Below are 10,773 nucleotides of genomic sequence, written 5' to 3' on the forward strand. Positions count from 1 at the left end.
ATGGACTGAATACAGAATAAAAGGGCTCTCTCACATATGGCAAAAGATCAGCCTCTGCTCCAGAGAAATAAAATAATGGACTAGAAATTCATGCTAGTTTTCTCCAAACTGCATCACAGATTTTCATGAGCCTCTCTAGATTTCTAGCCTTACATTTCTTCTTAGCTTTTATCTTGGTGTCTCCAGCGTGGACATTCTTCGATGTCTATTTCTTCTGTTGGATTCACAGTAGACTTTAGCATGAGCAAAAGGGGTGCGTGTAAAACAGTGAAACAGGATCCCAAACCGAAGTGCAAACCTGCTGGCGTGCAATGATGCTAAACTGCCAAGAGAATACGAAATCTGGCCTCACTAAATCTTTTCCTTTTATGCTTACATTTATTTATCGAATATTGAGTGCCGGCAAAATCCTGGCCAGATGCAAGTCTGGCCAGCACCGGTTTCCTTGTTTAGAAAAACGCCATAACTTTCTTAGTCAGATGTCACTCATATAGAGGATGTCTACCATTAACAAAACCCAAACTCATAAAATAGATCACTGTTTTTAAAATGATGCTTGACTTAAAACTTCTTTTCCTAGAACACATCTAACGTATAATGTGAAAGAGAAGACTAGTTCATAAAACTGAGTCGTTTAAAAGATTTTGCACAAGGAATCCTAGTATTCATAAGGCTCCTCTACACAAACCTCAAATTTTTGACAATGAATGACAGCCGTATCTGGCCCATATCAAGAAGGGACAATTTCGTATATAAGGTAATAATAACAATCTGATACGGAGAGACTTTAAAAAAAAAAAATCTCTCAAATTTTCTGCTCTTCAGAACAGTTAAAAATTTTAATTTAAAATTTAACTTCAGAGCCCTAACTTCAACTATGAAACTCGTTTAGACACTCTAAAGTCAACAGTTATGAAAAAACATAACAAGTGCTATAATTAATTGAAGATCAAAGACCACCTAATTCAGGAGTAAAACTTCAAAACAATTTCCTATGAGAAGCAACACTGAACCATCCCTTCCCTCGAAAGAACAACCAGCGGTGGGGACTCTGCAGGTCGACCAGAGCCCGGCCCACCACCACAGCATGACCCTCCTCCCTCGTGCTGTAGAACAAGCTTATGCAGTCGAGAGCATCCTTCTCACAAAACCAGTCCTCCCAGCCCACCACAATCACAGGGGTCCAGAACAGGACGACGGCACTTTCAAGTGCCGACCAGCGCTTCTGCGGTGAAGCCAGATGACTGAGAATGGGGTCATAAAGCCTGGGTTTTCATGGGATCTTTTTTTGTAGGCATTTAAGCACTTCTGCACCTACTTGAACATTTGTGAAAAAGAGATTGCTCGGAAGCAGCAATGATGTAGGAGAAAGTGATCCTAGTTTCAAGTCCCCAGTGCTCTAGAACTTGACGACAAGAATTCTTAGCAAAGCTGGAATCAAAAGGTTTACATGCAAAGTTCTGCTGTCAGTTCCTTAACGCACGTGCCCTCAATGATGCAATACCCCCCAACGATGGGTTTACAGTCTGAGGTCTATTTCACAAGAAATATTGATTAATCAGTAAATGGTAATGGTCTCTGTGTACACACAGTGATCTACAGAAATGATTCACGAAGGAGGAATCTGTCTACACAGGCAGGATACAATATACCTGGGCTTCAACCAGGCAGGCCCCTGAGCCTCTAGCCCTACCATTCAGTGCTCAGTTTTCATGCTCCTGGAGTCCAGGATGTGAATATATAAGTTACTCACTCATTCAAGACTCTACTAAGGATTCACATCATCTATAGACTGAGGATGTCCAACTGTGTATCTCCAGCTCAGACTGTCCCGAGTTCTTGCCTCATTTTACCAACCGTCTCTCTATTCCTGCCTGCTCATACCACCCATGCCCTGAACTGAACTTTGGACAGAGGCCACCCCAAATCTTCTCCCCTCCCCAGCCTTCCCATGTTCGTAACTAGCATCACTATTCATACCACTGCTGAAGGTAACACTTGAATGGCTCTCTTTCCCTCCTCACGCCCCAAATCCTCTCTATCACTTCACAAGCATCAGAGGCAAATAACAAATACTGCCAACTCTCCTTCTACAGTAGACCTCAAATCTGTCCACTCTTCTCCATCTTCTGTAGCACCATTCTTGTTCAAGCCACCGTCCTCTTGTGCCTAGAAGAGACTCTTACCTGTTCTCTTCTTGCCTACTTTTGCTGACCCACAGTCTATTCTCCACGCAAGGGCAATCTTTTTAAACACAACTTCGATCATATCACTCTCTTAACTTAAAACCCTTGAATGACCCTCAACTGCACTGTAACTAAAACCCAATTCCTTACCAGGGCCCTTAAGGTGCTTCATGCTTTGGTTCCTGGCTGCCTGCCTCTCCAATCCTATCCTGGGCCACTCTCCTCCTCGCTCACTCCACTCCGGCCAGGCTGACCTTCTTACAGTTACTCAAATGTCCCATGATGACTCTTTCTTCCCCAGGACCTTTACGCAGGTTATTACCTCTTGACGAGAATTCTGTGTACACATGGTTCCTTCCTATCCTTCAGGTCTCAATGGAATGGCATCTTCCAAGAAAGGCCCTCCCTGACCACCTAAAGTGGGGTATCCATTTTAAATTTCTTTACAACAATCCTGTTTACTTCCTTCTTAACAGACTTTTTTTTTTTTTTTAATTATTTATAACTACATATTTACATGTTTACCTAGCATCTTGTTTGGCACACAGGAAGTGTTTTAACTTTTTCACTGAATTCATTACAAACATTTTCAAATTACAAGCACTGCAATTTTCAAACATTTTCTACTGACTAATCTAAGAGGCCATAAAAAAAATATCTTACCTTTTCAATTTTTTTCTTTTTAACGGGGGGGTCAAACCTATCATTGATTCCAAAGTACTGAGTAAGCTCCTTCCACTGGGCTTCACTTGAGGTCTGGGCACTGAAAGAAGAGACAAGAACTCATTTTTAGTGTTTTTAATTGGTCACCACAATTACGAACTACAGAAACTAGTTCCTATGTTTCAGAGGTAAGTAGTTCAACTATTGGTAAAGGTTTTACAATACTGTCCAGAGTAGGCGAACATTTTAAATTCTACCCACCTTTGAGACTCCTCTTCATTCTTCAATTTACCTGAAAAGAATTCACAAAGTGTCAATACCTGAGTATTCATTTGTTATTTCAAAATTATGTTTATTAAAAATTGTTGAGCTCAATTAGTCACAACTTAACATTAGCACTACTGACAACTAACTTGAATTAAAACAAAGCACCTTTCCTGGAGCGTTTTCTTTTCCTTCTTCTGAATCCTGATGCTGAGCTTTTCTGTTCAGAATGTTTTTTATGCAATTCTTGAAATTTCTATATAAAAGTTAAAACAAGAAAAACAAGAAACAAATACATTTTGAAGCAAGGCACATATTCAAAAAATTACAAACATGTTACGGATTAAAAATATATTCTAGCATTTATAAAAATACAAATTTAACAAAAGGAGTTCAGTTCTTCTTGAGATACTCTATTCTCTAAGACTCCTTCACAATCTGAGTTTTTATCTTCATCTATTTCTACCTAAGTCAATCTGATTATCTGAGAGTAAAATTCAATGACTCATACAGATGACAAAGAGATCAAATTAGGATAGAAACTCATGTGTTATGTTAGGCAAAGTAGCTAATCCTACCAGTTTTTTTCTTCCTCTTTTTATAAAAAACAAAATAAAAATGAAAGCAAGTACCTGAGTGGCCAACAGGTTGACCACAGACCCACAGAGTACTCTGAGTCAATCTTCCCTACCTCTCATCTCCCCAGAACACAGGCGTTCTGACCACGGCAGAAACACACACAGGAGCATGCACAAACACACAGGCACCGGCTTCAATAAGAACACATCACAGAGAACCTACATTCCACATATTTAAGGGAACTCCAGAGGGGCACTCTTCATAGGCATTTACATTTGCCTCCACGTCGGGTTTTGGTCCATCTGTAGGGAAATCGGAGATCTCTGTTTTTGTAATGGCCCCATCTTCGTTATCTTCCTGTAAGTTAAGTCCAGAGTTCTTTAATGGGGCTTCATCTTCAGAATTCAACTCAATATCACTTTCATTTAGGCCAGGAGGTAGCAGCCCACTCCACATCTTTTCTTCTAAAGGGAAAAAGATGAACGTAGACATACAAAGTAGAAATGGAAAGAAATTTAAAACCCCAAGAGTCTAGCAATTATCCCAATGGTTTGGGAACAGTCCACATATGCTTTCCTTCTTTTAATCTAAAATGGGATGGGATGTACCTTCCGTATTAAAATAATTGAAATCTTTGCTTGGATAAATTTTTTTTTGTCTTGTTTAAATCTGTTATAAGACACACCTACAGATGAATGACTTAAAGAAAATAGGACCTGGATCTCTAATATATGGATAATTTTGTCTAAAAAAAAAATAAATTCAGTAAAAGCATTCATTGTTCAAGAATGTTAAGGGTCTAAAAACATACACTCACACAATTTAAGATTTATAATATTGTATTTCAAGCTAACACAATTAAAGAAAGAAACTAAAGTCAGATTTTCACCAGTATTTGAAATTGGAACTTTCAGGGGACTTATTGTCTAAGGAGTAGAAGAACAATTTTCACAGGAAAATTTTTAGGCTGCGCAGGTAGTTTGAGGAAAGCATGGTGGTAAAAAGAATGTCCTAGTTTTTATTTTTACACTGTTTGCTAAAATAATACCAAATGGAGTATAATCCTAACCATTTAATAAAAACATATAGCTTATTTGAATAAAAATACTGTATTTAGGAAACTAGGGTGAAAGTTCAGGATAATATTTATCATTAGCTCTATGGCCCATTGGTAGAGAGAATATTAACCGCTGTTAAGTTCATCAAAAGTGATTTTTAAAAACTGGAGTTACAAGCATTTGCTAAAATTACGATAATTGAGTACATTTTCACTACTAATCTCCTGGCACAGTCTATTCTAGCATACATATTCAGTCAAAACCACTTGGTTCAAAAGATGCCTTAAAAAAGAGAAGTTGGTTGTACTGCTCATGATTTACTATCAACTTCAAGGAATAAATAAAATGCAAGGATCGAAATATTTTTTGCTGAGTTTTCTGCCTCCTATTGTGATCAACCTAATGAGAAAACCATCACCATTGTCTCTGAGACAAAAAAAAAAGCATTACGGATTTCGCACTAATCTGAATAACGGATTCTTGATAACCTTTAAGGACCTCCTCCCAGGTCAGAAGAATCAGATCTTATTTCTGGCAGTTTGGGTGCAGCTTCATCAGTTGTTAGCCCTCTGAAATAGCCTCACCAAAATACTCTTTGGGCTTTTTAAGAAGGGCTCTGATAGCTAACTGCTCCAATTGTAATCCTCGCCCCACCACACACCAGCGAATCATTTTCACCACCTCTGACCCGCAGTTTTTTTCTTCTGTGATACGAGGATAATTATATTGGGTACAGGGTTATTCTGAGAATTAAATGAGATAAGCTATGAAAACACTCACCACAGTTTGGGAGGTTCTAGGGGCTGGATCAATGCTAAGCTCTTCTTGCTATTAGTATTCCTGTGACCACACATTACATTTTTATAATTTCTATTGTGGGTGGCGACATTCACAAGGTAGGTAGTTTTGAGGTTTCTAAGGTGGAGGTGCATTCGCTGCATTGATACAAGTCATTTACTTCCCGGATTTCCACCATCTAACAGAAATTTCTATAAAAAATACTGGCGTCTGGTTTCCTGAATGGAACAATAAAACCAGAAGCAGGAAGATAATGGAGCCCAAGTTTCAAGGCTCCTCTTTTGCACAGGTCGTTCGTTCCAAAGCATTATACCTAATTTTCTATTTAGAATCTGTATTCCTTTTCTTAAGGAGGAGACCCAAAATTACATAAGCTCCAAGCCCCGTAAGGCCTGGATCCATCCTAAACCTGACCTGGGGGTTTTCATAGTTGGAATGGGTAATAGATGCTTTGGTAGCACAAAAGACATCACGTGAAATATGCCACTATTGAAAAATGGACGTTACGCTATCAACAAAAATATTTCTAGCGTTCTGAGGAGCAGACGGAGGGGGAATGATAAAAAGCACCAACGTGACTTTGCCGCTGACCTATAATATACCTTTAGGCTCATTATCCATTTCAGAACTGAAGGACAGTAACAAATTTCAGATTTAGCTTTCTTAGCACAACTGGGGCTCTATGTTTGAAGCCGCTGTTTCTCTCCCCTGTCCACAGCGTCTTGTGCATGGCCACTGTGTGCCGGGCACTCTTTAACACATGGGGACAGCAGTGTACAAAACGGGCAAAAATACCTAACCTCGTGGAGCCGACACTCTACACACACAGCAAGCCTCTGTCCGTCAGCAGCCAAGTACGACTTGGCCCACGCCGTCAGCTGTGGCTGCTAAGGAAAGGCAGGTGCAGTTTTTCCACTAGAGCACTACTTCGGCGTCCCTACAGGGTGGGTCTACGCCTTGGGCATCCAAACGTGCCTCACGCTGGGGAGCACTGTCAGTTGCCCTGGAGTGGCCTTTCCCCACCGGCTCTCCAGCATTTTTTGATCACTTTTAGACTTCCTCACAATCATCTGTTTTTAGCGCCTGTTGATGTGGCATTAAGGGTTGTCTCCAGGACGACACTGGCTGGTGTGATAATTCCTTGCGTGTGCCCACAGAGAAAAAAAGAAAAATCAAAATAAACTTTAAATACCAGATTCGACATCCAAATCCATAAAATAAGACAAAATTCAAATAACGCACGTTTCTGAACTCGATTCCCGAACATCTTTAAAGGGATGTTCAAATGTCTGTGCCATTCTCCTGTGACTGTTTAAAACATAAAAAAAAAAAAAAAAAAAAAAAAAAAAAATAGACAGAGGGACAGACAAAGGCAACTCGACGACCACCGACAAGCACAGATAAGTCACTGAGGAGCCTGCAAGGTTGAGCTGTCCACGTGGGCAGCAGCCGAAGTGTAAATCAGCCAATATGAAGGGGCTGCTTCGCGACTTGCTCTGGGTTCACGTTTGAAAACAGTCTTTAAATTCGTAGCATCTATATGTCATTCACACGCTTCCAACTGTACTACGTTCGGCCTCCTGTTACCCCTGTTTTGGCTGCTCCGAAAAGTGACTCTCTAGTTCTTTGAAACGTCCCTCACCCCGTGCCTTATTTTAAAGCAAGTCGTTCCAAATTACCCTTTCAATGTGAAAACTACTCAGCCATTCTCAAGAGACGTGATATACGAGTCAGAGGCAACACTGATTAAACCCCAATACCCCAGTAGATAAGGTTTCTCTCTTCAACCCAGCCACCATAGCCAAGATTTCTAGCTTTCAGTAAGACTGCGTGTCAGACAAAACACCGGAAAGATGCTCTGGAGAAAGCAAAAGGGACTCCAGTTACAACACAAGAAACAACTAGAAAGAAAAACAAATCAAGTCAATGCTATATATGGCATATAAACAATGTGACAGAAACTCTTTTCCCGTTAATCCTTACAGCAACCTTCCACTAGGAATTACTATCTAAATCCCTTTTAAGGTGAAGTAACTGACTTGCCTGATGCATTGTGACCTGTTTGTTTTAGAAAAACAGAACTGGATGGCTTCAACTCAAAAGCTTTTGGAGGGCAGAGTTTGAGCAGTAATATATTCCTGGAGACAAAGATTTGAGAGTGTATATGAAGAATGACCTTAGCCTGTAATTCTGTTATCATTTGATCAAGAAAAAAATTTTTCTCACTCTTTAAGTGCAGAAAGTTATCTCAGATGCTATACTAACTTGTATACATAAAACTCACAGTCAGAGGTGTGGGTAATAATGTCAAATTTTCTGGAAGATCAGGCAATTGCCTGTCACCAAAACCCAATCTGAGCAGTTTAATGGGTAAAGGTCTCCCGTCTCTGATATTCTGGAATTTCAATTCCACTGTCACTGTATGAAGCTGTCTTATTTCCCGTATTTTATATTCAATTAGACATAACCACAGAAATCTGAATTTTGTCTGATCTGAATCGAATCTTGACTTTTGTGTAACACTCATAAACCACCATCCACCATCAATGTTAAAACAATTTGCACGATAATCCGTTTCTGTGACTTGGAATTAGTTACTTAACAACACTTTTAAGTATGCATCAACATTCAGGTTCAACTGAATCAGAGGCCTGACTTCCAATTTAAGGTCCCAATCCGATTACCCAAACTATTTAGCAGGACTTTGTACGTATGCGTATGTTTCAATGCGAGGCGGTATTTGTTTAATCCAGGCCTGGAAAACACGTCCCAAGACCCTGCATGGAAAAGACTGACCGTTAACCAATAACATTTGGCGGCTCGTTTTTCAGTCGGATGCCGCCGTGAGAATACTTACTGCAAGAGGGTGGCTCTAGAAAGGTACACCTCTTCCTGCAGGGCGGCACCACCCCGAGCTCGGCAGGCTCTCCGGCGGCAGGGCCACGCTCGGATCCGCAAACGGGAAGCATCCCATCCCGGGCACAGAACTAAGCGCCGCACAATCGGGGGCAGGACGTCTAGCCTGCTGACACTGGCACTAACAGCAGCTCTTTCCCCGGGATACAGCAGTTGTAAACAGGAGCCTGCTTCCCCGAAGGAAAGCCTCTTCCCCCCCCCCCCCCCTCACTTCGGGGTGGGACGGAGAACCCCTCTGCCACCAACAAGCTCGGGAAGGCGCTGCGACGCCCCTTCCGAGCAAAGCAGAGACCAGCCCCACCAACGCTCCCGTGGGCCCCGGCGGGGGCTTTGCTGTCTCGGCCGTGAGGCTGTGAGGCCGCCCATACTGGCTCGCCCGCTCCCCGCACCCGGCCCTCCCGGACCCGTCTCGTCGGAGCCCCGGCCGGCGGAGAGGCGACCCGGGGATCAGCGGTACTCACCCGTCAGGAGCCGGCCGCCCGGCAGCCATCTTATGACCCCGCCAACACCGCGCCTTCTCATTGGCTCCGGCATCTCGGCCAATGGGCTGGGGCCGTTCTGGCCTCGGGGTCGTCATGGCAACCGGCCGCGCTTAGCTCCGTTTCGAAATCTATTTGCAGCAATGGATTCGTCTCTTTCTACTTCTTTTCTCTTACCGTTTCCCCCCTTTCTTCTAAACGTTTTTAAAGGCTTTGTTTTTTTTTTTTCTTCCCCATTCCCTGCTGCTCACTGGTGTTGGGGGTGAGGAAAGTATTGGCTTAGACTTTGAACTAAGTTCATTCCCCAAGGAGGGAGGTGCTCTCTAGGCTCTCCTGGGAACGTTTCCATTCATTCCTCCTTTTACCCCTCGCTCCCGCTTTCTTCCCTCCCTTCCTTTTTTTTTTTTTTTTTTTTTTTTTTTTTTTCCCTTCTGTACGTATTTATTGAGCAGGCACCGTGTCAGCCTTGTTTAGCGGAAAACAGTCCCGACTCCTGCTCTCCTGGCGCTTACCATCTGCTTCACTGACCAGAAGTGTGACATTGGCTAAAACCTTGAGCCCCTTTTCCGTGACCGCCACTGGTTCGGGCCCCAGGGAGGGGCTTGGGGTAGCGTAGAAACTAAGAAAAAAGAAACCCAAAAAAGCGCTATGAAGAATATAAAGCAGTATAATGTGATAGTGATGGGAGTGCGCGCTATTTTAGAAATGCTTCCATTTTTTGAAATAGTGTTCTGTAATAAGACTAAGAATATTTTCCTATTTTCCAGTGTGGTGAGGATGATAAAAGAAAATACGCATAGTCCATAACACATTGCCTGGCCCACAGTAATATTAAGTCTTAGCTACCTGTTGTCACTGTTGGTAACGTGATCAATAAACTTTTCTTTGAAACATTCTAAAAATGTGTAAGAATTTTTCATCGCACTCTAATATATCATGATTTAGTATAAACAGATGTTTTAGCTTATTAGTTAGCTACCCATTACCTCACCCTCAGGTCCCAGAAGGATATGCCAGGTTTATGGAGTTTTCTGTAACCCCAGAATCATAGTAAAACCTGAAAGGACAAGCTCAGGTTCCTAAAGTCCTTTCTCATGCTGACCTCTGAATCTAGAACGGAAGCAGGTCTGAGTGATTTCAGGATCTGTGTGAAACCCTCCTGGTCAATTGTGCCCAGCTTCCCAATAGCATTTCCCCCCAATCCAAATCTTTAACAAGTCAGGCAAAGAACTGATATGTATGAAAACGTTGCTGTAGCTGTTGCGTTTGAGCCTCTTAATGGTGGGTCTTGGTCTGCTCAGGCTACCATAACAAAATACCACGAGGCGGTGGGGGGCTTAAACAACAAAAATTAATTTCTCATAAGGGCTGGGAAGTCTACGATCAAGGTGCCGGCAGGCAGATTTCATTTGGAAGCCTCTTCTCTTGGCTTGTGGGCAGCGGCCATCTTGTGGCGTGCTCAAGGTATCTCTTCGTTTGGTGTTTGTAGAGAGAAAGAACACGTGTGCGCAGGTAAAAGCTATCTGGTGTGTCTTCTTACAAGGACACTAATCCTAGGGGACCAGGGTCTCGCCCTTATGACCTCATCTAACCTGAATTCCTTTGAGGGCCCCATGTCCAAACGTAGCCACACTGGGGGTTAGAGTTTTAACACAGGAATTTGCAGGTACATAAACATTCAGTTCATAGCCAATGCTGTTGGTGGAAATGTGACCAGCATGGAGAAAGAAAGCACAGAGGGCAAAGAACTGAGACACAGGGTAGGCGGCAAGTGATGTTGACCTGTTCAAGAACTATCTGGATTGCTTCTATATATATTCCATCAAAGAG

At 42.2% G+C, this 10,773-nt stretch overlaps 1 protein-coding gene across 6 annotated transcripts in view; it reads right to left on the reverse strand.

Moving 5' to 3' along the window:
• The window catches only part of FAM204A (family with sequence similarity 204 member A), a 31,934-nt gene extending 22,936 nt beyond the window's left edge, over positions 1 to 8,998 (reverse strand). The window contains exons 1-6 of one of the 6 annotated variants that reach the window (XM_042907642.1): positions 8,926 to 8,945; positions 6,349 to 6,688; positions 3,915 to 4,156; positions 3,282 to 3,369; positions 3,111 to 3,141; positions 2,850 to 2,949 (exon numbers count right to left, since the gene is read on the reverse strand). In XM_042907642.1, the coding sequence (XP_042763576.1) occupies positions 2,850 to 2,949; positions 3,111 to 3,141; positions 3,282 to 3,369; positions 3,915 to 4,148 (453 nt within the window). In that variant the 5' untranslated portion in view covers positions 4,149 to 4,156; positions 6,349 to 6,688; positions 8,926 to 8,945. Of the gene's footprint in view, positions 1 to 2,849; positions 2,950 to 3,110; positions 3,142 to 3,281; positions 3,370 to 3,914; positions 4,157 to 6,348; positions 6,689 to 8,405; positions 8,614 to 8,925 lie in introns of those variants that run through there. The other 5 variants (XM_042907638.1, XM_042907639.1, XM_042907637.1 and 2 more) reach the window with 5 other exon arrangements.
• Between the last annotated feature and the right edge of the window lie 1,775 nt (positions 8,999 to 10,773).

This window comes from Panthera leo, chromosome D2 (genome assembly GCF_018350215.1).
Source record: "Panthera leo isolate Ple1 chromosome D2, P.leo_Ple1_pat1.1, whole genome shotgun sequence".
NCBI classification, from domain to species: Eukaryota; Metazoa; Chordata; class Mammalia; order Carnivora; family Felidae; genus Panthera; species Panthera leo.